The sequence below is a fragment of the Stenella coeruleoalba genome (assembly GCF_951394435.1).
Source record: "Stenella coeruleoalba genome assembly, chromosome: 17".
Lineage (NCBI taxonomy): Eukaryota > Metazoa > Chordata > Mammalia > Artiodactyla > Delphinidae > Stenella > Stenella coeruleoalba.
The window spans coordinates 47,263,600-47,291,480 of NC_137163.1; the positions used below are offsets into that span (position 1 = coordinate 47,263,600).

At 38.1% G+C, this 27,881-nt stretch overlaps 1 protein-coding gene and 1 pseudogene across 2 annotated transcripts; one reads left to right on the plus strand and one right to left on the minus strand.

Annotated features, from left to right (window-relative positions):
* Window positions 1–418: 418 nt before the first annotated feature.
* Window positions 419–18,851, minus strand: LOC307176366 (receptor-interacting serine/threonine-protein kinase 2-like; annotated as a pseudogene). The gene is made up of 6 exons: window positions 18,332–18,851; window positions 13,460–13,633; window positions 10,665–10,857; window positions 2,658–2,817; window positions 1,536–1,585; window positions 419–696 (listed from the first exon to the last, which is right to left on the minus strand). The product of its transcript is annotated as a receptor-interacting serine/threonine-protein kinase 2-like (transcript).
* LOC307176367 (uncharacterized protein) lies at window positions 18,503–27,668 on the plus strand (the record flags this gene model as incomplete). Its single annotated transcript, XM_079902405.1, has 6 exons — window positions 18,503–18,891; window positions 19,000–19,170; window positions 19,480–19,526; window positions 25,785–26,072; window positions 26,856–27,026; window positions 27,323–27,668. The coding sequence occupies 5 exons, from the start codon at window positions 18,503–18,505 to the stop codon at window positions 26,987–26,989; spliced, it is 1,029 nt and encodes a 342-aa protein (XP_079758531.1). The 3' UTR covers window positions 26,990–27,026; window positions 27,323–27,668.
* Window positions 27,669–27,881: the final 213 nt, after the last annotated feature.

The window sequence follows — 27,881 nt, forward strand, 5'->3', positions numbered from 1 at the left end:
GTGTAAAATTTTTCAATTTTTTTGAAGTTCAATTATCAAAGAATTTTTTTAATAGGTCTTGTTTCTGATGTCATATGTAAGAGCTCTTTGCTTAACCCAAGATCATGAAGATTTTCTTCTATGTTTACATTTAGGTGATGATTCATTCTACTTCTGAAATAAATCTTAATTCTATCTGATTTTTTGATCTCCAGGATTGGTCTGGAAATTCTACTCTTGCCCTTCTCCAATCAATTTTATACATAGCAGTGAGTGATATCTCCTAAACTTAAATTTAATCATGTTATTTCCCTGAAAACTCACTTTAATGGCTTTCCATTGTACTTGGAATAAATTTCTAACCTTTTTATGATGATAGTCAACAGCCTCTCCTTACCACTTCAATCTCATCTCATAAAATAAAAACTTTGAATTAGAAAAAAAAAAACTTTGAGCTTGTCAGCTAACTTTCGTAGTTGTTCAAGGAATATTTTATTTACAGCGTATTTGTTATTTTTGTAATTCAAAAGGCCCAGATTAAAACTGTACACTAACTTAAGAAAGATGGTCTTTCATCTGGATTTTGTGCCCATCCACTTTCTATTAGAGAGATCATAAGTGCTCGATGAGGTATATCAAATGGCAAACTTTCTTCATTAGTGTCAGGTCGATGTCCTTGTGACACACTATACATAATCTGCAAAGGATTGGTGACTTCTGTCAAAACAAATATATTTCATTCATTAGAAATATATTATGATTTAATATATTAAATACATTCTAAAGCCAACCAAATGAACATGAGGGAATCTTAAAATCTTAGGAATAATTCATTACTTCCCTTTCTGTCAAAGGAATATTTAGATCCCAGCTATTGCCAGACTTGCTGCCTCTCGTGGGAGGAGTTTATATCTTCACCTCTTTAATTCTGGGCTTGGCCATGTGATTTGATTTGGCCAATGGAGTATGAAGAGAGCAGAGTAAAACAGAGCTCAGCAGAGCTGAGCAGAACCTAGCAGAGCCAAGAAGGGCCACAGCAACTAATAACCCAATGTGAATGAAAAATAAATGTTTAGTTTGTAAACTACTGAGATTCTGAGGTTGTTACACAGCAAACTGACCTAAATGAACCTCAAAATAAAGAAAGAGACAATATTATCAGAAAATTTTTAAAGTATTCTTCAGTATTTGCTGGTCTTTAGAAGAAGCACTAGTTAAATTTTCATACAAATGATTTTATAGCTGGAATGAATCTTAGAAATAAGAATTCAAAATTCTTATTTTGCAGATAAAAAAATGAGGACTTAAGAGATTTAGTGGCTTATAATAGAGTTAATTACTATCAGAACAAGAAGAATCTACACATTTTTCTGATCCTTAATCCAGTACTTTCCATCATACAGTGGATTCACAATGACAAATTGTTGTTTTTCTAGTGTGTTTTCCACAAAATGACTGTTAGGCAGATTTAAAATAAGTGATCTTTATTCAGATAGTTCTGAGTATGACTTACCAATATGATGTCACCTAGAATAAGGAAGTCAAAGTACACTTACCTTCAAAAGGCTGTTTTCTACATAAGACTTCCCATGTGATAACTGCATAGCTGTTTAAGATAAAAATATACATATAGTACTTTATAAACTATTTATAATAAACTAAAATGGTACTGATTTTAAAAGCTGACTGTGAGATACCATTTTTTAAAGTAATAATGTAGTGAAATGCTGCTTAAAGAATCACTATATAGAACCAAGATGATGAATATTCATATACAGTTTTGTTTTGAAAGGGAATTAATTCAATTTGAAAAATTAGGAAATTACTGTAATAAGAACTTGAAGTTATAGGCAAGGATAACTTGTGGATGATTCTTTAACACCTAGATAAGCTATGCCCTTTAATTACATGATTCTATTATTCACACAAAATAAAGAGCAATAAAAAAGGCTGTCTCATGTAGCCCTATTCTATTGACTCTTTTTCTGGTGTAAGTACTGTCTCTTTTGGTAGTGTTAAATGTTAACTGCACTGTTTCCCTCCACCTATCAAGGTCACATATGATAAAAACCCTTGAATATTATAAATTGATAGGACAACAAGATATGCTTTAATAATTTTTAAGGATGTCAAAGTAGCTTAAGGCGAGGCATCAGGACTTCCCTGGTGGCGCAGTGGTTAAGACTCCATGCTCCCAATGCAGGGGGTCCGAGTTTGATCCCTGGTCAGAGAACCAGATCCCACATGCATTCTGCAACTAAGGAGCCTGCATGCTGCAACCCAGGAGCCCATGTGCCGCAACTAAGGAGCCCACTGCTGCAACAAAATAAATAAGTAAATAAATATTTTAAAAAAAAGTAAGGCATCTTTATTTTCACATTTTTAATTTTTAATTTTTTTTTTTGGCTGCACCACACAGCTTGTGGGATCTCAGTTCCCTGACCAGGGACTGAACCTGGGCCACGGCAGTGAAAACCGGGATCCTAACCACTAGGCCACCAGGGAACTCCCAAAGCAAGGCATCTTTAATATGAAAAACATTAACCACTGTCTCTATTTTCACCACACTTATGAGAGAAGCATAAAAATCATACTTTTAAAATGTAGCTTCAAAATTCGGATTGATTAATCTTGTTTTTTAGACAAGGTTAACTCTGAGCAAAAGTAACATGCTGTACCTGTATATATCATGCTTGATATAGTAGCCCTTGATTTTTGTCCAGGTTCATAGTTTTCAGGTGGCATATAGATAATTGTCCCTCCTTCTGGTGCAGATTTACTACTTCGTGATTGTGAGAGGGACATCATGCGCCATTTTGATAAGCCAAGATCTGCAATCTGGAAGGGAAAAGAGTAATTGAATTTTTAAATTTTCTCTTTAAAAAAGTTCAAGAATTGTTTTTGTTTATATTTATTATATTTAGACATGAGACCAGAGTAAATGCTACATATATTAATATTTTATTTCTATAATAGTCTATTAGTTTCTTAACAAATTGGATTCCATAGTGCTGAACCCAACAACTCTAAAAGCAATATAAACTGACTTGAAGTTCAGCATAATATTACAAATTTTAAAAGAGACTAAGTTTTGAAAACTTAAACAGGAGTATTTTTGCCTTTTATTCTGAATGAGTATATACACTTCACTTTTTGTGACAAGTAGCTTTATATCATGTGCTTTCAAAATTTCCTATACCTCACAAAACTGCTAAACTAGTCATATCTAATACGATTGTCACTGGGTATTGTTTACAACTCAGGTTTCTATGTTCTTATTTATAATGTGCTAAAAATAGTATCCTTAAAGTTTGAAATAAGTAAAATTCCAATATAGTGTAACTCATTATTATATGATTTATGCCTACCACTAAAAGAATATCTGTTAACAATAGTATAATTAGCATATAAAACATATTTATGTCCATGACAAGGAGTGCCTAAAGCATTATCACTGACAAACATTCTGTACTTTTGATATGTCCTTTACAGTTTTACTTCACTTGTAAATTTTGTGCAGATACTATCAATACACAATATCTTATAACTAAGTATCTAAAACGTTCCAATGTTTTTTTTTAAAAGGGAGACAAAAATGTAAGAACAGAAACAATATTTAGTGAACAAAAGAGTATAGGAAAACTCTGAAGACATTTAATTTAAATCACTTAGACCTTCACACGGCACAATTTAGGAGTCAACAGAGTGGAATGAGCTCTATCCAGCACACCATTTGTGGTTCAAACATTTAACTCTTAAAATGTTCACTAGCTTTAAGAGAAGAAATAAGTTATTTAGTGTTTAGATGAATTTGAGATTAAAAAAAATTATGGCCCCACTCCAAAAAGGGAGGGGGTAGCCGATATGAATCCTTCATACAGTATCATAATAAAAGGGTAAGTCTAAGAAAAATAATTAGAAAAGACCAAGAGGAAACATGGTGCCACTACATGAAGATAAGCTGGATTGATTTCTAAAGGCAATATAATATGTGTTCTGGAACATGGGTTCTAGAGCCTTGATTACTTAGATTTACATTCCACTTCTACCCCTTAATTAGCTGTGCAACCTTGGACAAGTTTTCTAATTTCTCTGTGCCTCAGATTACCCATCTTTAAACTGGGGATAATAACATAACACAGGGTTGTACTGAGGATATTAAACTAGTTATTCTAAGTGAAGCACTCAGAACAGTATCTGACACATAGTAAATGACCCCTGTGTGTTAGTATTATTAATGTTTTGTACATGGGAATAAGCCTCTAAAGATTGCTCTCATTCATACAATACTAATAAGCACAGTACATAGTTTCAGGGCCTTTAATACACTTTGAGGTGGTATTAAGACTCTGGGGAACCGTATATCCTACTTACTTCTACTTGCCACTACAAACTCTTATTCCTCCCACTCATTCTCTAAAAGCAAAAAAAGTACTCCAGCTGCACATCTGCTAGGATAATAAGCATTACTATGAGAAGCAAAGTTTACTTCTGTGCCACAGTGGGAAATGTTAAAAAACAAAAACAAAAACTGGGATGTGGTCCATCTTATACCTGACCCACAAATTGCAAACTACTGGGCTAAATACTGGTTTGAATACAGTGCTGGAGAAAATGTATTCTGAGCTTGCTTCCTTATGTGCTCCTTTCACTTCACCTAAGGTCTTCATCTATGTTCTTAAATCTCACCTAGAAAACTTAATCAGAATTCCCTTTATCAGCTAATTTAGTTTGGCTTTCACATGGAACCATATTTGTCCCCCTTCTCTATTGCAAACACCATATACCAAAGACACGATTCATTAAATCTGGATCTTCCAGAGAAGAAAAAAAAGTGAAGAATATGATGAGAGGAATACAAGTTCCATGATTTCTTGAGGGTCCTGGTATCATTCAGCAATGAAGACAGAGGATAGGAACTTTTCTATTCTATACAAGATCTTAACATGCATTTCAAAGGTAAAGGTTCTTTTTAGCTAAAAAAGATGATGAAAGCAACAAGAATTTACTGTATTAGCACAGGAAACTATATTTAGTATCTCAAAATAACCTATAAAGGAAAATAATCTGAAAAATATATAAAACTGAATCACTTTGCTGTACACCTGAAACTAACATAATATTGTAAATCAACTATACTTCAATTTAAAAAAAGATTAAAATACTAGAGGAAATTAAAACACACTATTCATAAAAATCATCCATAGTCTTATTACCCTACCAGAATAGCTATTTTCATTTATATAGTACTATCCATGTCTGTAAATTTATAAAGTTATCAGTAAGAAGCTATGAGGAATAACTTTAAGTATTCTTAGAAGTTCCACACATGATGGACAGAATAGCTAAGAAATCAAACATGGTACATATAAACATTTATTTCAAATAAGCCTACCACAGGTTCATTTGTATTTAAGGTGCACTAATTGATACTGACCAGCAGATAAACAAATTGAATGTATTCTTTTTAAAGTAGAAAAGTCCTGGTTGATCTTAATTGGTAGTATATTTTTCTTTTAGATACTATGTTTCTGGTTAGCATTCCAGTATAAAAATTTACTTCAAAAAACTGTAGCAAGGTGTGTTTCCATTTAATTTCATTAAGTATTTTAAAAGATTTTTTGCACTTCATTTAAAGGCCCTTCCAAGAAGATAGGTAGATCAGGTAACTGTTACTTTTTCATGAGTCACTGGTAAACTTTGACTTTTAAGGGACATTTATAAAATAAAAAGTAGAGACACACAGGATGCATATAAAAGAGTATCATAATTTATAAGAATAGTATTAGAAAGGTCACAGTTTTGTATGTGTTAAAGCTAATAAAAGTTTAAAAAAAACACACAAAGCCAAACTATTTTAAATTCTATTTATTTCAAAGAAAGACCACGGCTACCCTACTGATCAATGAAAAAGAGAAAGTAGGGATCATCATCACCTATTACTTTGCTTCTGTTTTCTGTATCAAGAATAGTTTCTGGACTGACATGAAGAAAATAAAGTCCAAGGAGGTTGAAAAGTTTATAAAGGACAAATCTCAGGTCATTTTACATATATTTCAGGTTTAGTTAGAATACTCGCAAATACCTCCATGGTGATGGAGAGGTATTACAGGATACGAGAAAAGCAAATGTCATTCTGATTTTTAAAAAGGGAAAATAATATTGATTTTGCAAATCTATATATTGGCAGAGACTACCCTTAATCCCAGGTTTAAAAATTTAATGAAAGGGTTACTTTATGAGTAATTGATAAAAGAGCCAGAAAGAACTAATGAAAAATTATATTAGCCCAGTGATCAATTTCAGACCTCATGCGACATATCCCAAGTACTTGGGATGTCTAGCACAACACTGTTGCTCCACAAATACTTAATAAAGGAATGACAGACTTCATTTCCTTTTTTGTCAGTAGGACTACTGTCAAAGAGTAAACGTTAAAACAGTTTGTATATTATAAAACAGTCTGAGGTACTTTAATAATATCCTTGACTATTAAATTATCAGACCTATCGGGTATATATAGAAGATCTGGAATTCATTCATTTGTTCATTCAACAACTACTTATTGAATGCTTCTATACGGCATATGCTAAGCAGGTGGCAGTGAATAAAACAGACTACATTTTAGTCTTTGTGAAGCTTATTATATTATAATTGGGGAAGACGGTCAATAAACATATTAATAAAAAATGTTTTGTAAGATGGTGAAAAATACTATGGAGAAGCATTAATCAAGGTATGAGGATACAGAGGAACTAGGCGGGTTGTCAGGGAAAGCCACTCTGATAATGAGGAAGAAAAGGAAAGGGAGTAAGTCATGAGTATGTAACAAGGAAGAATAAATCTGACTCCATATTGGATCTGTTTCTTTTACTGTAACCTTCGTATTCTATTGCTTTTGCTACAAGTTAAGAATGTTGCCTATAGCCTGAAATATACAAGACAGCCCATTCTCAAGGCTCTGACCTTTAAGGGTATAACACTTTTCTAATCATACAGAGATAAAAAGTTACAGAACAGACAATTACATTTGCCTTGTTGGACGTTTACAGGAACATCAAGATCTGACCTACATGGACTGCTGCAAGAACAAAGGAGTCCAAGAAATTTGCAACAACCAACCACATCCTCTCCCCTTTTAGTCTGAATTCTAGCTGGGGTAAGGTGGTTCTTTGGGACACTAGTCCACCACCTTCTTGGTCTACCGGCTTTCTGAATAAAGTTGCTATTCCTTGCCCCAACACCTCGTCTGTTGATTTACTGGCCCTGTCCTGCAGTGAGCAGTATGAACTTGGACTTGGTAACAAGGACACCTGGGAAAGCAGTCAAGCAAGGACTTTTGTAATATTCTAATGGAAAAAAATGGAGAAATATGGGCTGTATAACAGCTCTTTTAGGAGTATTCCAAACAAAATGAATGCTTATTCTCCAAAAGCCCTAATTAATAAAAGGATTGATATTGACCTAAAAGGAGGTTTTCAGACCATGTTGTGTAGCTCCGATTTGAGCTCTGTACTGCTTAATAGTTAATCATGACTTGAAGATACAAAAAAGCAGCTAATTAAATTTGAAGATGACACAAAGCTGGAGGACAAAGTTAAAAATCCTTGGACTACAGAAAAAACATTCAAAAAGGTCTTAAGAGCTGAAGTTATCACCCAAATCTAACAAGATAAACTTTGATGAAAATATCCTGTGAAGTACATGACAAGGAGACATGACTTAAGTAACAATACATTAAAAAAAAAGAAAGAAAGAAAACCTCTCAGTGTTTTTTGTTGACACTGAGCCCAACTTGAATGTTGTTATAGGACTGCCCCCCAAAAGACGAATTAGTAAGGAACTATGAATACGAAGTAAAGTATTTAAGGACGATTCTACATTTATCACACCACATCAAGGGTGTAACTGACCAGGACCCTATGAGGCCTTCCTGGGACAGACCTCCCCCCACATATCTACTGCTTTAGCTCCTCTCTAAAGTACCTAGATAATAGTATCTGATGCATATTTCCTGAGTTTTTCAGATGCTAAAACCACCAACAAATGGAAGAAATTAACTACTTGATGATCATGGGCATGTAATCCCCAGACCTTCTAGCACCTAAGGATTGACCACCATCAACCAATCAGAGAATTTGTGCAAGAGCTGACCACATACCCAAGGTGTGTCCCTTCCTCACCTTGCCTTTAAAAATGCTTTGCTGAAACCCTTTGGGTAGTTAGGGTTTTTTCAGCATGAGCTACCTCTTCTCCTTGCTTGGCCCTGCAATAAACCTTTCTCTGCTCCAAACTCTGACATTTTGGTTTGTTTGACCTCACTAATGTGTTGGCCACACCTTGTGTTAGGTGTATATGGGTATTTGGATTAGTTTTGAGGATCAAAATTTAAGAGAGATTTAAACACAGATGCATCTAGATAGCACCTGGGATTAAAACCTATGTAATAAGGAAATTGGCTGAAGAAACTAAAGATGTGTATAAGGGAAAAGTGTATGTGAGAAGTAAGGGGATTATAGCTAACTTCAAATCTCAGAAGCACTGTCAGGTGGAAATAAAATTGGACTTTGAACTCACTTTATCACTAGGACCGATGAGTGGAAGCAACAGAGAAGGAGTTTTGACTGATCGTATAAAAAAAAGTCACAGTCATTCAGTTACGGAGCTTAAACACTCTCTTGTCACAGGGTAACTGCCTTGGGAGATGAGGGATTGTTGTAGTGAGGATTCAGAGGACCAGCTGATTAGGGGACTAGAATAGGTCACTTCTACCTGTATGGTTCTATAACTGATGAATAGATTTGTCTCTTTTTTTTAAGTAGTATTGAGGCAGCAGCTTGCTTCTCTCTTCCTTTTCCTTCCATTTTATTCTAGGCAGAGGGAGTGCCTTCAATAAAGGTTTATTTTTTCACTTAACTTTTCTCACACTTTTTATATTTATTTTTCTATTGTTCCAACTTCCTTATTACTTATTTGAACATTTTTGGATACTTATAATAATCTTCAATTATGTATATTATTTGAAGTGTAGCAAAATACTATGTAAAAATAAAGTGAGTTACATTTAGTATTAATTTCTCAGCAACTACCTTTTATTTGCTGTCATCAGTTACATATAGGGTAACTGAAATCACTACTGCTCTGGTGCCTTTAGGTATCTAAATCTTATGCTTTATGCAAAAAATTAATTCAAAACAGATCACAGATTTAAATGTAAAACATAAATCTATGGAACTTTTAGAAGATAACATAGAAGTAAATCTGCAATACCTGTGGCTTCGTGAAGAGTGCTTAGACATGACAGCAAAAGCATGATCATAAAAGAAATAGATTACAACTTTTGCTCTGTGAAAGACCCTGTTAAAAGGATGAAAAGAACAAACTTTGGATTGGCAGAAAATTTTTGCAAACTACATATCTGATTAAGGACTTATATCTAAAAAATATACAGAACTCTTAAAACCCAATAGTATAAAAGCAAAGAATCCAAGTAGAAAATGGTCTTAAGATATGAAGAGATGTTTCACTGAAAAGGATATAGAGATGGCAAATAAATAAATAACAATATTCAACATTATAGGAAAATGAAAATTAAGACCATGGTGCTATATCACTATACATCTATTAGAATGCTAGAATAAAAAACTATGATAATACCAAATGCTGGTGAGGGTGCAGAAAAGCTGGGTCTTTCATACATTGCTGGTGGAATATACGACGGTACAGCCACTGTGGAAAGGAGCTAGGTAGTTTCTTAAAAAGCTAAACATATGCTTACCATATGACCAAGCAGTTACACTCTTGGGCATTCACCTAGGAGGAATGAAAACTTACGTTTGTTCAAAAAGTTGCACAGGACTGTTCATAGGAGCTTTATTGTAATTGCCAAAGACTAAAAATAACCAAAATATCTCTCAACAGCTGAATGGTTAAACAACTTTTGTACACCCATACCATGGAATACTATTCACCAATGAAAAAGGAACCAACTGTTGACACAAGCAACAACTTAAATGGATCTCAAAGGTATTATGCTAAGTGAACAAAGCAGTCTCACAATATCACACACTGTATGATTCCATTCATATAGTATTCTCGAAATGACAAAATTATAGAGATGGAAGACAGGTTAGTGGTTGACAGTAGTTAGGTATGATGGAGGGGAGAAGGTATGACTATAAAGGGGTAGCATAAGTGATATCTTTCTTGTGACAGAGTAGTGCTATATCTTGATTGCTGTGGTGGTTACACAAATTTACACATGATAAAGTGATACAGAACTATATACATGCATTGTACCAATGCCAAATTCCTGGTCCTGAAATAGTACTATAATTATATGTGATGTAACCACTGGCAGAAATTGGGTGAAGGGTACATGGGACTCCTTTGTATTATCTTTGCAACCATCTATGAATCTACAATAATTTCAAAATGAAAAGTTAACAAAGGTATAATCGACAATTTAAATTAAGAACAGAATGACTGTATTTTGAACCATAATTTTACCAATGTCTGTAGTCTAGGAATAACTAACTCACTGCAGCAGGAAGAAGTGGCACTGAATTAGGGGCTATGGAAAAGGCAGATATTAAATTGGTAAGATAGAAGAAATAACTAAAAAGTCTTTAAAACTATTAAACACAAGGATGCAGATAAGCTTTTTTTTTAAAAAAAGTAACTACCTTAACGTGAAATTCATTATCCAATAAGATATTCTGAGTCTTCAGGTCATGATGAAGTAGAGGAGGATTCATATTGTGCAGGTAATTTACACCTAGTGCAATTTCATGCAGAATACGAAATCTTAATGGCCAAGGAACATCAGGATATTCATTTTTCCTCATATATGTGGAAAGAAACAAAACTAAAATCAGTGGCCAAATTTATTTCCACTTAGAAAATGAAATATTCCATGAGGAAATATAGTATTAAACTAAATATCTGGTATAACTAAATTCAGGGCAAAAAATACTCATTTTGTTATATTATCAATTTGACGTTATTTAACATCCTTGTATCTTACTTTCCTCAATTATTAGAGAAAATAATGACTTTACAGTACTGATATTTCCTTTTAGTTTATACTGGTAATGCAACTACATGGTATGGGGTCTTTCTTCAGTTGAGACAGTTTTAAATTATTTTTTATCTGTATAATACCCAGACATGTATTTATACTCACACCCATCTTCCCATTCTATGGCTTCTTATCAAATAACTTGTGCCCATGAATGTGTACACACACACACACACACACACACACACACACACACACACACACACACACACACAATTTGTTTCTATTCAAAATTTATATTTTAAATTTCCTATTAATATAAAACCATACTTGATTACGATGATAACCACTGCATCAATTAAAATTATGACCATAATACATTTACTTACTAAGCATTAATACTTCATATTTTTAAATCATATATTTACTTGCATTTCAGCTTGAAAAATTAGCATTTGGGAGTTTTGCTTTTGTGAAGGAGACAAAAATCATCTTCATTTCTAAGTATATATAACATAGAAACATTAAAAATGTAATGTTTTCTATTTCCTGGTACTTACAAGTGACAGTCATCTGAACTTTCTTAAATGTTTTCTGAACATAGAAGTTAATACAGCTTCCCAGGAGAATGAACATACTCAGAAAAATTAGATAATTTGGGAATATCCAACTATGAATCAACAGGGACCATGCCACTGGGTACATTTTACTAAATAATATGAAAAAGTATGCTTCCACTGAGCTCAAAACTGTTCTTAAGAATTTTTTTTCTGCAGATGGGTCAGCTTATAGTTCATTGATTAACTAACTTGGCAGGGGAGTGGCTCAAAATACTTGTCTTTACATAGTATTTTGATTTCTTTCATCAATCTTTTGTGAGGTTGGGGGAACGTGCTTCAAGATAAATCCTGACCTAATAATACAGGACACCAAAAGAAACACAAAACACAAATGTTCAACATTACTTCCTCTTGTATACACAGATTCCCATCCCCTTGAGTAACTGAATCTTTTAATCTTTAAAAAGGTAACTTTTTCTGAAAATTATATAGTTTAAAGAAGTAACAAGGCCTCTCTGCAGTATAGTGCTATATGGAAGCTTTTGATCATGGAGAGGAAGGTAGATGAGAGCTCACTATGTATTTTATGATTCCTTCCAGGAGTCAGCAATCCCCCTGTAGGAGGCTCTAGAATTTCTAATGGGCTCCAAATTTGGGTACCAGAGCATCTACTGTGGTGCTAGGGTATGGGAAGACAACAGTAGAATTTATGCTTATACTCATTTAACAAAAGGAAACTGTGTTTAATTAGTATTTGTATCTTACTTGCTGTGTTGGTTACACAAATCTTATACACTGACACTAGTTACTTTACTCTGCCTTTGTTTCAGATGGTCCTGTCACAAACAGAATGTGTTGTATCCCGAAATAAAGAGGAAGTCACTCCATGAGTGGTGACAGTGGCACCCATTCTCTCTTGTTTGCTTATAGATCACTGTGATGTATCAGAATTTAGGAGTGTTCAGTGACTAGATTTTACAGATTATGTTACTACTCAGTTTTAACTAAAGCACCCCTCACAAAAGAGACCGAGTTCTTTAAAAATATTTCTTGACAGAAACTGCAGGCTAGAGATAATCTTAGTAATATGAGAGCAAGCAAACAACAATAGATGGATACACATATTTTGAGAATGAGGACACCCCCCACAACCGGGCCATATTTGTTTACTGATGGGCTTCACAATTAAAGCCAGATAACTGATACCTTGGGAAAAAGGTACATGGCTCATGCCATTGTCTATTATTGGAAAAGCTCATGTATTTGATACTCAGATTTATTTGGTCTATTAATTCAGAACTTTATGAACTGGTATTATTAACATTTAATTTGAACCCTACATTGTCTTTAACATAAAATGAAATCTGGCTTAAACTAACAATAAATTGTATGGTGTGCAGAGTTTATCTTTTCTCTCTCCTGTTCCTCTCTTACATATACATACATGTGGATATTCGAATTCAATGTAAACCTCAGGAAGAGTAACCTAAGCAAAATAATCTAGGTCACTTAGAATGCAGGGTCTGACTCCACAGTTTTTTGGTTTTTTTGGTTTTTTTTTTTGCGGTACCCGGGCCTTTCACCGTTGCGGCCTCTCCCGTTGCGGAGCACAGGCTCCAGACGCGCAGGCTCAGCGGCCATGGCTCACGGGCTCAGCCGCTCCGCGGCATGTGGGATCCTCCCGGACCGGGGCACGAACCCATGTCCCCTGCATCCGCAGGCGGACTCTCAACCACTGTGCCACCAGGGAAGCCCCACAGTAGTTTTAACAACACAAAAGAAGCCATAAATGGTGAAGTTTTTCATTATTCTTATTTTGATTCATCTATATATCCCTAAATAATCTGATCATTTGTAAAACGAAAGTACTATATAGGTTGAATAACAGAATTATAATGACTGAAAATGTATAATACTTACCCTATGTAGGAGTTCATTTAATGACCCATTTGGCATGTATTCAGTAACTATTCCCCAAAATTCAGGCTCATTGCAAACTCCCAAAATTGGAAGACTGTAACTAAATCTAGCTTTGTGTAAAATTTCAGCTTCTCTTAAGACATCATTTCTTTCACTAAAGAAAGAAAACGTATAATTATTTCAAAGTAAGGAAAAATACACAATTATCAAGCCCATAAATATTAATTAATCCTGGATTTTTTCATTCATTAGCTTTTGACCTCATGTAAATTATGCAGCTTCTCTTAGTTTCTTCGTGTTTAAAGTTGGGATAATATCTACCCTATATATTCCATAGGTCTGTTTAGAGACCAAAATACCTGTATAAGCCACTGACAGAAAAAAGTGCTACATACAGATTATTATTGTACTCTTCTCAGGAAAGGGAAAGAATACCATGTTTAAGTTTATAAAGTCTATATTAGAATGATAGGTGCTTGAACTAATTACATTAAGTTTATGTTGTATTAAAATGATCAAATTTGATTAGACTATTATATTAAATTTTATGGTTGCATACCATGTAAAAATTTTCTAAATATCCTGAATATTAAAACACTTAAATGTTGTAGATTTTAATGACTAGATGATAATAGTTGCATAAGGGTCAATAATGCTTAGAAATTATATACTGGAACACAGGAAAAGGACACTGAGAACAGGTAAATGCTTAGAATGGATCCCTGGGCTAACTCTGGATCCCAGGTTCATTTGATTTTTCATTCATAAAACAAATAAATATTGAACATTTATTATGAATAAAGAACTGTGCTCAGCATTATGGAGACTAGTAAGTTTAAAAAAACCAAAAAACAAAACACATAGTCTGTGACCTCAAACTGTCCAGAAATCTTTTTAAGAAAAATAAGTACTCACTGTGGTCTTGATTTACACTTCTCCAATGATTAGTGATGTTGAGCACCTTTTCATATACCTATTGGTCACTTGTATGTCTTTGGATGTGTTAATTATATTGATATTGGTAATTATTCCATGATGATGTATATGTATAGCAAATAATCATGTTTTGCACTTTAAATATATATGATTATATTTGTCAATTATTCCTCAATAAAGTTAAAAAATAAGAAAAGCAAAAAAAGAAAACCAAATACTTAAAATATAAGGCAGAATATGATAAGCGCCATCAAAAACAAGTAAATAAGCACGCAAATAAATAAATAAATATAGGGAGCTCAGAGAACTAGTAAATCTGGGCTAAGGGAGTTGCTACAGCCTTTAGAGAGAGATGTCAACAGTACCTTAAGGATGGATAGAATTTCAACCACTGGAAAAAGGGCATCCAAGATATGTGGTCCCTCCCCAAGATGGGAGAGATTTTGCCTTTCTTTTTCATCTGTGTCTCCCCAGGATCTGGAACAGTACCTGGCACACAGAATTTGTCTAATAGATGTGTATCAAATGAACTCAAGGAAGTTAAAGTACAGGCTATATCTGGAAAATGACAAATTGTTTAATATGAATCAGGATGTGTAACAGCGTGTGTAAAGGGAGTGAAGGTGAATAGGGTAGGGTAGGGCCTCATCTCAGAGCCTTAAAGCCAGGTGAGAGCATTTACACTTGATTTGGTAGTCACTGAGTTGTGACTACAGGTTATTGAGCACAGGAGCGACAGGAGTGGAACAAACTTTTAGGATGATTAACTTGGCAGCAAGGTGTAGGATCAGCAGAAGGAGGTAGAGTTTGAAAGCCGGGTATTAGAAGATTATAATACTAGTTAAGATGTGAAGCAATGAGAGTCTGAAACTATAAAGGTTGCAGTGTAAATAGAAAGAAAAACACTAGCTGAATAGAATACCCAGGCTCTGGTGGCTGACTGATTGACCTGATTGACTAAGGGAGGTATATACATATATATATGTGTATATGTGTGTGTATGTATGTGTGTGTATACGTATGTGTGTGTGTACATATATATGAAGTGAACTGCATTTGTCACCAATTTTTTTCCATGGACGATTTGGTATTGGTAGCAGCAGTAATAGAAAGAGAACTGTCTCTAGGAGAAGCTTATTAGGTAAACAGTGATGATTAGTTGGTGCTTAAACCACCCAAACTCTTGATGAATGGCTGCCGAAATAAGAAAAGCAACAGACATTCCAGACCAGACTATGAAGCCTCCTTTAAAAACAAACAATAAGCAAAATAAAGCAAAAACATCTTAGTCATCTATGTTTTGAAGAGGTAATATACTTACATGTTTCAAAATTCAAGAATTACAAGAATGCATAAAAGAGTTTCTCTTCTTCTCCCTGCTCTTCAGCCACTTAATATCCCAACTGTGAGGCAACCCATTTTACCAGTTTGTGAGACCTGCTTTAATTAAATTTATATTTCCTAAGCTGAAACAGGTCTGTATTTGCCTCATGAAATGTAGGTCAACAAGACAGTTATTGAGTAGCACCTTTGCTGGGAAGGTTCCTGGATACTCTGAGAAAGAATTATAGAGAGGGCATGCTAGGGGATATCTTATTGATACTTAATGTACTAATTCCCCCTCCCATGAAGAGTATGATGCATTCTTCCTTCTCTTGTGATCCTATTATTTGTTGGCCACTTTACTACAGTTGGTTTCATTACCCCTACTTTATATATGAGAGCACGAAGGCTCACATAAATTAATAATTTCTATTGGTCATGCCAACAATAAGTGGCAGATTTGGAGTCAGATTTGAATTGCAATTGTGGGACGCTAAAGCCTTTGTTTTTTCCATTCACTGCTTAATCAGAGAAGGAAAATTCTTGAAGTCAGATTTCAGGAAGAATGAGTGGGAAAACAGAAAAAGCCAACACAGTTTAAAACTAGGTTTTTATATTAAAAAAATAAAAATGTAAAACAGCTTTTACAGACATATTACCAAAATTACCCATAACAAATTTCAGTTACAAAACAGTTACACTGTTTACACAAGGTATTTGAACAACCTATCAGACTCACCTATTCATAAGGCGTTGGGAGATTGCTGGGGAAGGTCCTCTCATGGGCAGAAGTCAGGTTACAGAGAATAATTCACCAATCACTAAAATAAGAACATGTTACAGCACATAAACTTAGTTTTCTTTTGTGATCTCAAAGAACAATGCAAACATTATCCACACCAGAGCCCAAGAAGTACATGTATCTGTTATTCCCACTTCATAAGTGAGGACATAAGACACCCTGTGAGTCAACTGCAGAGCCCAGTCCTATGCTCAGACTACATAAATACAGCTAATGTTAACATTCTAGGAAACAAGTGGAAGAAAAAATGTGATGCAGTAATGCCAGAGTGTTGCACTGGTCCTTATGGCGTCTTTGACGGCAGAATTAATTTCCCACCCGATTTAGTGAAGAATTTTAGATTATGAAATTGTTAATGAGCACGAGAGGGAACTCCCTTCATTTCTTGGCCCCAAATGGCACAAAACTTAGATGAATTAAAATCTTGAGAAGCAGCATCCAAAATGGGAGGATCAATCTCCTTTAAAATACCTAAGGAGTCCATCAGTGCTAGATTTCCACATATTTTAATAGTTGATTCTAAAATACATCTACCCTCTCTAATCAACCACCACCCTTCAAAGTTGACTACATACACATAATTTCCCAGTAATTGCTCCACAGAATTCAAGACCCAGGGTAAATATACCCTGTATATCACTAAATCAGGATTATGGTACACAAGAAGCGGGAACAATTTCTAGAGGTGTCTCAAACTTACTGTGAGATCTAGCCCATCCAAGCCTGATAGCAAGAGAGCAAGTAAAAGCCACAGGCAGATGAAAGTCAATACCATTAGCAGGGCTGAAGCTGAGGAATTTATCTGCTGTTGGATACTGACAGCCTCTAGCTAATCAGGCATCTAGCATGATGTATTTTCACTTTAGATATAGGGGGAGGAGAGGAGAATGTTGCAGTCATGGATGTTAACTCACTAAGAATTGAATGCAGGGCCTAGTTAAATTCCTATTGGAAGGAAAATACACAAGACTAGTGACTAGACTCACTGATTAATATATACGGTTGAAAGGTTTTTCTGGAAACAGGAACTAATCTAGCCTTCCCTTGAAATCTGGACATTGCACTAAACTTGGTCCAGGATGGGAGAGACATTCAAAAGTTTGGGTCATTTAACAGCTTTCTGATTTCAGTTTATTGTTAGCAAAAATAATACAAGTTTCCTCTAGAGACAGGCTTCCTTCCCTGTGACGGTAAGAGGAGAAACTAAATTGAGTTTGATATCTAAACTTTCATGCCTACATGTGTAAACCAAAAACAACAAAAAGCCCAAACCAAAACGTCCCAGACTCTACAGCAGTGCTGTTCAATAAAAATATAATGTGAACCACATATACAATTTGAAATTTTCTAATAGCCACTTTTTAAAAAAGTTAATAGCCACCTATGGCTAAGAGCTACCTATTGGGCAGTGCAGCCCTAGAATTCGACTTCAAAAAAGAAAAAAAAAAAAAGGGAAAAACAAAGCAAACAGAACCCAACTTCAATAAAGAGGACGTTTAGAGTTGGGCTGTGATTGCTGATTTTTGGTGTCTGGAGAAAGGAGGCCCAGGAGTAAGAAAAAAAGGAGAGGGCAGTGAAAAGAAACGTGATTGCTGCATCTCCAGAGAAGCCTGCTCTCCCCACCATGTTAGCCCAAGCGTTGAACGGCTGCCTAGAGGTGACGAGGTGTGCGGCCGATCCCAAGTGGTCACCGTCGCTTGGGCTTCAGAGCCCGCTTGCCGGGGGTTAGAGCCAGTGGGGTGGGGAACGCAGATTTCGGGGCTCCGCGGTGGAGCCGCCAGGGCGCCCTACCTGTCGAGCAGCGGGCTGTGAATGTGCAGGTGTTTCACGGCCACCCGAACGCGCCAGTCTGCGTGGCGGGCAGAAGACACGGTGCCGGACGCGCCGCGGCTCAGGTAGCGCAAGTCGGCGAGCTTGTGGTACGGGATGGTGGGCAGGACGCTGCAGATGGCCTCCTCGTTCATGGTAGCGGGTGGCGCGGGCACTCAAGCAGCCGATCGATTCCGGAAGTGCCCGCCGCTCCCGCGGCTCCACCCCCTGCGCGAGCCGGCTCGGCAGGCACTACAGCCTGCCGGACATGAGGTCACGAGGCCGTCCATTCTCCGCGCAGCGCACGCCAAGCCGCTGCTTATCCGGAGCCGGAGCGGACTCTTCTCTTCTAGAGACTGGTCAACTCTGCGGCGGCGGGGCGCACAGGGGAGGAGCTTCCTCTCTCCGACCTGGCCCTCCCAGGCGCTGCCAGCCACCCGAGCCCGCCTTTCGGAGCTCCTCCCTCCCCAGACTTCTCACGCGACGTCAGCGGCGGATGCCGAGGCGGGGATGAGCCACTGGCCCGCGATCCTCCCAGCAAGGCTCCGGCCTCGGCCTCAGGCCCGAGATCTCCGCCTTGTGGCGACCAGACGACGTGTGCCACACCGGCGGGGCTCGGGCGGGGGCTTGGGAGTGGGGAAGTGAGCCAGGGGCGCTCAATTTGTCTTCTCTCCCCGCAACCCACAAGGTTGGAAAGGTTTTCTTGTGGGGAAATTTCCTCTCCGCAGCTTCACACTCAGTCAGCGGACCCTCCCACCCAGGAGGAATCTCCCCTGGTCCCATCGGCGCGTCTTCCGGGAGTCGCCAAACACCAGACAGAGGTAGCGGGGTGGGTGTGGCAGCTGCCATTTCCTGCGCGGAAAGCCCTTTGAGGACGTGCGGTGGTGACTTACTAGGGCTCCGCGCTTCTCAGCCCGGTGAGTCAGGTAGGGGTGTAGATTCACTTGCTTACCTGGACTCCAGTCTAACCTCACTTCCAACTACTTCAGTCATGTGGGGGTGGCTGATAAGCCCTGTCAGAGTTTAATCCTGTCTAAACGTTCAGATGTTTAGTTCCTGTTGAGTGCTTCTCTACTAGGGACCTATTTTTCTGACTTTTTTTTTTTCTCTCCTGACGTCCATAATTACAGACAGAGATTGAAAAGTAACCGTGAGAGAGTCCCTCCCTTGATTCCAGGTAAGACTGCAAACATTTCTTTCTTGTAGATCTGGGAAGAATGCGGTGTTTAATGCCAACCAAAAAAGACTGCAAAGATCTTTTTACCTTAAACAAACACTTTTCTACACCTGAAATGGCTATTTTGCAAAGTGTGGTGCAAATACTATACACAATACCAAGTCCATGCTAGGCATTTAATGAATTCTAAAGCAAAAGTAATAGGGAATGCCTGACTTCAATCAGGGATTTCTGCCTACAGAAAATCAGTGCTTCCTGTATTTTTGTATTGCCTGAAATGAGAGTAGCAGTGTTACATTTTACAATAAATGGAAGCTGTAATGAAAGAGTGTGTTTTAAAATTTGATAATTTAAAATGAAATACTTAGCATTAAAGATATGGTCTGATAATCTGTGGTTCATTCCTTAATAAGCTTTTTGCTACAAAGAGTGCTCAGAAAACTTTTCCCATTCATTCATTCATTCATCCAGTCAGTTTACAAACAGAATTCTAGAGAAAGAGAACAAAAATTAAGAAGGGAGGAAATGATCAAAATAATAATTCAAGAATTTCTTCCAGGACCAAAAGACAAAGATGTTCATATTTAAAGGACCCACCAGCTACCCACAGTGACTGAAAAAGGACCTATGTTAAAGCACACCATTAAAAAGATCAGAACACTAAGAATAAAGAGAAGATTCTAAAAGTTTTCAGATGGAAGGAGCAGGAATAAACGGATGAGAATTAGAATGGCATTGGGTTTCTCAACAATAACACTTTTATGCTAAAACACTACAGTGAAATTTCAAGTTTTGTAAGACAATAACTTCCAACCTAGAATCCTATAGTCAAACTATCCATCAAGAGTAAGAGTAGAATAAAAACATTTTCACATATACAAGGATGAAAACATTTATTTTCCATCCATCCGTCCACCTTTTTTTTTTTTTTTAAGGGAAAGTTACTAGAGGATGTGCTCCAACGAAACATGAGAGCAAGACAAGAAAGAGAAAGATGTGGGATCCAGAAAAAAGGACCAGGAGAATGTGACGGGAAATTCCAGGGTGAAAGATATGTGGCAGAATTAGAGAGCAGTCGTTTTCACCAGAGAAGGAAGATGGCAGACTCCAAGCAGAAAGACTGGTTAGTGTAATTGAATTTATTTAGATTACTAATTTTGACTATTTGGGTAGTTATATTGATAGATGTTTGATAGATCTAATGAAATACGTGATAAAATTCGAGAGAGAACTTAAAAATATAAGCAAGTAGAAAAAGGAAGCAATTATTAATTCCATGAAAGCTAAAAATTAGACAAGAATGGAAACAGCGTTTCTCCGACTGTTCTGTGGTGAAAATTTTAAGACTTTTTAGAGCTTCTGAAATACTAGTATATTATAAATCTCGAAGGAGAGAACATGCAGCATAGAGCACTATAAAATTTATGTATATTTTAATTACATTACTTTAAAATTTTTAAAAATTAGTATTCACACGGTTCAAAATTTAAAAGTGTAACAGACAGATAATTCAATAGAAAATTAGGCAAAACACCTAGATACTTCACACAAGGGTATATCTAAATAGCAAATAGTAAATGCATGTGAAAAGGTGCTCGACCTCATCAGTCATTAGAGAACTGCAAGTTAAAACCACAGTGCAATATCACTACACAAATACAAGAATAATTAAAATTAAAAAGACAGAATATAGCAAGTGTGGGTGAGGTTTTGTAACAATTGGAGCTCTTGCACATTGCTGGTGGGAGTGTCAATTGGTACAATCAATTTTGCAAACTGTATGGCAGTACTATTAAAATTGCAGATATGCAGATCCTCAGCAATTCCTTGCCTAGGTATGTGGACATGCATATGCATATACTAGAAACTTCATAGTAGTGCTATTTATAATAGCTTCAAACTGGAAATTACCCAAATATCCATAAATAGTGGAATGGGTAAATGATTTGTGGCCCATTTTTTTACACAGTGGGATACTAAACAGCAATGATATTGAGCAGTGTGCAATATTGATGAATTGCACAAATACAATACTGAATGAAAAAGCTAGACACAGAAGAGTATACATTTTATGAGTCAATTCCTATTAAGTACAAAAACAAGCAAAACTAGCCTATGCTTTTAGAAATCAGGGTAATGTCTACTCTTGTAGAGTGGTCATAGTGACTAGAAGGGACAGGATGAGGCCTCTGGGGTGATAGAAATGTTCTGTTTCTTGATCTAGGACCTAGACTCTTGGTGCCAGTTGCATGGGTATGTTCAGTTATGAAAATTCTTTGAGGTTACACAATGTGCACTTTTCTGTATATATATATATGTTACACTTCAATAAAAGGTTAATAGGTTTAAATACAAAATAAATAATACATGTGGGTGTATATTATGTCTCTTACTTTTATTTAATTAGTATTACAGTATATACCTGTTCACCTTGCTTGTCTTTCACTTAGTAATCTATTTCAGATATCTTTCCATACAAATGCATAAAAAGCTTTCTCAACTTTTTTTTTTTAAATGATGGATATGCCATAATTTACCCCTCATTGGTGGACACTTAGCTGGTTTCCACATATTTACTGTTACAAATTATGCTGCAATAAGTAATCATTACATATGTCATTTCATACATGTGTAAGTGTATCCATATATATGCCCTAGAAGCTGAACTGCTGGACAAAAGAGTTATGTTCATTTGTAATTTTGGTTTGTATTGTTGAATTGACCTTCACTGAGGTTGTTCCAGCTTTCTTTTTCTGCAGACAAATGAGAGTGCTGTTTTTCCACACACCTTCTTTCATTTCTTTTCGAGATAGATAGTATAATATTGATCTGCTGATTCCTGTATTTCAGTGCTTCTAAACTCATTTAAATGCTAAGATTCTTTTTATTGCAGACCTTCTAAATATCTGGCTTCAATTTTTTATCACAACCTCAAACTTTAGCTTTCATGATAGTTTCACCATTATACAGCTTAAAAAATATGTATTCTTAGTGATATGTACAGTGTTTAATTAATGCCCATAATGAATGGCTGATGACAGGAAACCTAAAGAATACTGATGCTAAACTACATCAACTAAATGAGAAACAAAAAACATGAGAATAATTATGCAAATTAGGCTAAAAAACAAGGCTCACACCTATATGTTGAATTCATCTATTCAAAATTCTGTAGAATCATATTAAGTCATATTTTCCATTTACTGAGAATAAAGGTTATTTATATCTGCATGTGCTATTTTAGGGACATGGTAGCTTGAAATGGCATGCTTGAAATCTCTCATAGTCTGTTTTTTTGTTTTGCTTGTTTTTTTAACTTCAATGCCTTTTATTCCTGTAAGTTCTTTTTATTTATTTATTTTTCTAATTTTTTAAAAAATTAATTTTTATTGGAGTATAGTTGCTTTACAGTGTTGTGTTAATTTCTACTGTACAGCAAAGTGAATCAGCTATATGTATACATATAATGTCCATGGACAGAGGAATGGATAAAAAAGATGTGGTATATATATACAATGGAATGTTATTCAGCCATAAAAAGGAATGAAATTGGGTCATTTGTAGAGACGTGGATGGAGCCAGAGACTGTCATAAAGAGTGAAGTAAGTCAGAAAGAGAAAAACAGATATCATATATTAATGTTTATATGTGGAATCTAGAAAAATGGTATAGATGATCTTATTTGCAAAGCAGAAATAGAGACACAGATGTAGAGGACAAACGTATTGACACCAAGGGAGGAAGTGGGGGAGGTGGGATGAATTGGGAGATTGGGATCGACATATATACACTATTGCTACTAGGTATAAAATAGATAACTAATGAGAACCTACTGTATATAGCTCAAGGAACTCTACTCAATGCTCTGTGGTGACCTAAATGGGAAGGAAATCCAAAAAAAGAGGGGATATATCTCATAGTCTTTTAAATTAGAAACAAGACAGAAAAGTTGAAAAATAAACCACTTAAAAAAGTACAAATGCAAGAATTTAAAACATCTCATATTCTAATTTTTTCTATTCTTTGGTCTGAAAGCATCTGGTAACCATTGGGGGAAAATGGGTGAAGGATATGTGGGACCTCTCTGTATTATTTTTACAACTTCCTGTGAGTCTATTATTATCTCCAAATAAAAAGTTTTAAAAAGTTGTACCTGGGTGTATTAGTTTCCAGGGACTGCCATATCAAAGAACCGCAAGAATTATAAAAAGGTATGTAAATGAGAAGTAAGGCTTCCTGATTCTTCAGATCTCCAGTTCACCTTCCCTAAGACAACAAATAAATTTAACAAATATTATGTGCCATAATGCTAGGTGCTGGAAATAGAGGGATAACAAAAGACACATGGTCTCTGTCCTTAAAATGCTTTTAGTGTTCTAAGGGAGAGAGAACCTAAGCATACAATTACAGTACACACTACATGTGTAACACTGGGTAGGCCCCTTAACCTCTTGGTTTTTTTAAGTCCTCAGTTGTAAAAATGTGAGGGTGCTATGAATTTATATTTGGGGCACGACAAGGTCGAGAAGAGTGTGTCTTTTCCTTTATTCTTCCAAAGTGGAATGTCTTCCCTCTCTTGCGCATGGGTCCAAATCTCACTTGTCCTTCAGGCCGACTGCCAAGGAGCCTTCCCTGATTCCCCAGGCCACACAAATCTCTGCCTCTTAGGGTCAGTGCCATACAAACTAGCTGTCTCTTACGTTAATCTTGTCTCTCAAGCCAAACTCAGGATATGGGTCTCTCTTGCCCTCCTGTGGCCCCTGCGGCTGTGCCAGCCCACTGGCACACCCCACGTGGGGTGTCTACTACACTAGGGCATGGGTGGGGAGGCCCAGGGGTGAGGGGTGAGGCAGAGTACCTTTGCCTCTACCCTGTTCTCCTCCACAAAACTGCCCCTCCTCCTCAAGCCTGCCCCTCAGGTCAAAGGTTCCATATATGACCTCACTGGGTAGTGATGCCCTCACAGGCATTCTCAGAGTTTCCATGGCAGCATAACTGTGCAAACGGGCTGCACTCAGAGAAACTTCTCTACCAGTTCTCCACCAGATACCAATCTTTTTGGCTGTCTGTGTGAGAATGTGTGACCGGATAGTGTATGTGTACTCTAACCTGTGCTCTGTTCCCTGGGTGGGCAGTGCAGCAGGTACACCCAGACAGGGCAACTCTACAGGAGGTATGATACACACACAACCTCACCTGGCTGGCACATGTTCCTGTGGGGGTTGCCAACTACGTACAGCTGAGCACTTTCCCAGATGTAAGTAATACCGGTGACCTGGGACGCCTTCAGGGACGCACAGTTCTCACTGCTGAGGACAAGTGAAAGGTCATCCCTGGACAAGTGTGCAGGACGGTTCTGAGCTTTATAAATGTAGCCTTACCCTTTGGGCTACAGGATGCTTCCATTCAGACCCTTTCCTGATTGGCCTATTAACAAAAGACAAGTGCATTTTTGTTGGCAAATTGTAAATGGAGCGGTTTGAGGAACCGGACCACTCTTGAACCGCACCTCCAAACCCAGGCACCACTTTGCTATCATGGAGACATCTATATCGGTCCCCTCAGACACATCCCTTACTGAGTTGCTGAGTACTAGGGGAGAGGGTGTTGCCATATTGATGGGAAGACCGTAAGAACGAAGGGGGGGGGGTGATGAAGTGCTAATGAGAATGGAGGGCTGAGGAGATGGTGTCCCAGGAGGCTAGACTTGGTACCCAGAACCCGGTTCTGAGTCTCCTGATCACTCTGCCTCAGTATTTGTCCTTGTTCTAATCGACATAAAAGTATTAGACAGCTAGAATTCAGTGTGGTTGAAATAGGCAGTATAAATGGGGCCAAGAGGGGTTGCCAAGGTGGGCAGGGTTCTTAACAAATTTATATTAGATTATTTTTTTCCAAAACTTGAAAGACACTTCCATGAAAGCCTCAGAAGTGACAGACTGCAAGAAATGTTTTCTCTGTTGCGGAAGGGAGAGATGGAGAGGATCATGATTGCAATTACTTTCGGGTTCTACTGTTTTCCCTGGGAACGGTGAAGAGACTTCCTCATCTGCTGCAGCCCTAGGCTCTAGGGATTGCTTTTGCAGCCAGTGTCCCTTCTCTAGGGACTCATAGAGATGATGGGCCAAGGCTGTGTTTTGGACGTCAAGTAGATTAAAAGGTCTTCAGCCAGAAACTGGGAGAGACATGAGAGAGGGAAATTCTGGCAGGAGACTGTGCACAGCAGAAGTGACTGATCAGTTCTGATTTTCTTTGCAGCAGCAGTGCCTCCCGTTTCTCGTCCTACACCTGGTCACTACCATGTCCTGTACCGCGGGTGTGGAGAAACGCAGTTGGGCTGGCACGGGGAGACATACTGCCTGGTTGGTGGCTACCGGCTCTACGGGGATGTTCCTTTGGCCACGCCAGCTAAGGTAGACGCAGAGAAGCCAGTCCCCAGACGTGCTCCGAAGAGAAAGCACTCTCTGGAATGGTTGGACGAAGACCTGGGTTGCCCCAGACCCAAAATCCGGCGATTGGAGCTTTCAAGCAGCACAGGAATACAAGGTGCTTTGATTGTCAAGCAGGGTGGCCCAACCTCTGGGCACATCGCCTCTGCAAGAGCCACAGTAAACGAATGTCCCATATTTGCTCTTTCAAGGTCGGCAGCAGGGAGTCCCCTCCTAAAGAAGGTTCTCTCTCATTGCCACACTATCCAAGGTTGCCACAAATGTTCCTTCCTGTGGGCCTCATCAGGCTAAGGGCAGAGTTGTCTCTTTGCTTCTCTGAGTCGCACCATATGGTCTTAGTAACACCTCTTCACCCTGTTGACCATGTTTTTCACGGGGGCTGCTGCTGAGGCTTTATCTCATCCTTTCATGGTAGAGAGAGAGAGGATTCTAATGAATTTTACTTCCACGGGAGAGGGGAGTGTTATGATTATGTTGTCATTTTCTATGATGTCCTTTTGTCATGAATTTCTTTTCAATTTCATGTTAAAATGGGCCCACCATTCCCACTTTGTGAGGTCATTCAGCACCCTTGTTTTGCACCTTTAACATCTCTCTCAGTATCACTTGGAAATGTTTGAAATGGCATGAGCTTGTCCTCACATTCCTATCAGCTGTAAATCCGGAGCCCCAACATGAACCTAATCATTGAACAGAACACCTCTCCACTACCTGTGTAACACTGGGTAGGCCCCTTACCCTCTTGGTCTTTTTAAGTCCATAGTTGTAAAAATGTGAAGGTGCTATGAATTTATATTTGGGGCAGGACAAGGTAGCGAAGAGTGTGTCTTTGCTTTTATTCTTCCAAACTGGAATGTCTTCCCTCTCTTCCCCTTGGAAGATGCTCCTTTGGCCACGCCAGCCAAGGTGGAAGCAGAGAAGCCAGTCCCCAGACGTGCTCCGAAGAGAAAGCACTCTCCGGAAATGCCGGACGAAGACCTGGGTTGCTCCAGACCCAAAATCCGGCAATTGTAGCATGGTGCCAGGAGGCGGACCCCACAGAATCTTGCAGGTGAGCCATCCTGAAGAGAAGGCAATGGTTTAAATGCCTAAGGCAGGGAATGCCTCTTCCTGCACTGACACCACCAACCCCCCCCCCCCCCCCCCCCCCGCCCACTGCCCACTGCCACAGATTAGAACCTGCATCTTTTTGTCTGAGCCTTCCCCAGCCAGGAGCCTCCTTCTATACTAAATGGCCATAAGCCAGGAGCCTCAGAAACTGAGGTTTGTAATGAGAGTCTGCCCTGAACATCCCAGGGCTGAAGCTGGCCTGGAAGAAACCCTGACGTTCCTCTGCTTAATCCTCAGGGGCCCCTTTGTGAGCTGAAGAAAGAAAAGTCTAGAAAAAACGGATAGCTGGGAGGGGAAGATGGCAGAAGAGTAAGACACGGAGATCACCTTCCTCCCCACAGATACACCAGAAATACATCTACACGTGGAACAACTCCTACAGAACACCTACTGAATGCTGGCAGAAGACCTCAGACCTCCCAAAAGGCAAGAAACTCCCCACATACCTGGGTAGGGCAAAAGAAAAAAAGAAAAAACAGAGACAAAAGAATAGGGACGGGAACTGCACCAGTGGGAGGGAGCTGTGAAGGAGGAGAGGTTTCCACACACTAGGAAGCCCCTTCGCGGGAGGAGAGTGCGCGTGGCGGAGGGGGGAAGCTTTGGAGCCGTGGAGGAGAGCACAGCCACAGGGGTGCGGAGGGCAAAGCGGAGAGATTCCCGCGCAGAGGATAGGTGCCAACTGGCACTCACCAGCCCGAGAGGTTTGTCTACTCAGCTGCGGGGGTGGGCGGGGCTGCAAGCTGAGGATCGGGCTTTAGTCAGAGCGCAGGGAGAGGACTGGGGTTGGTGGAGTGAA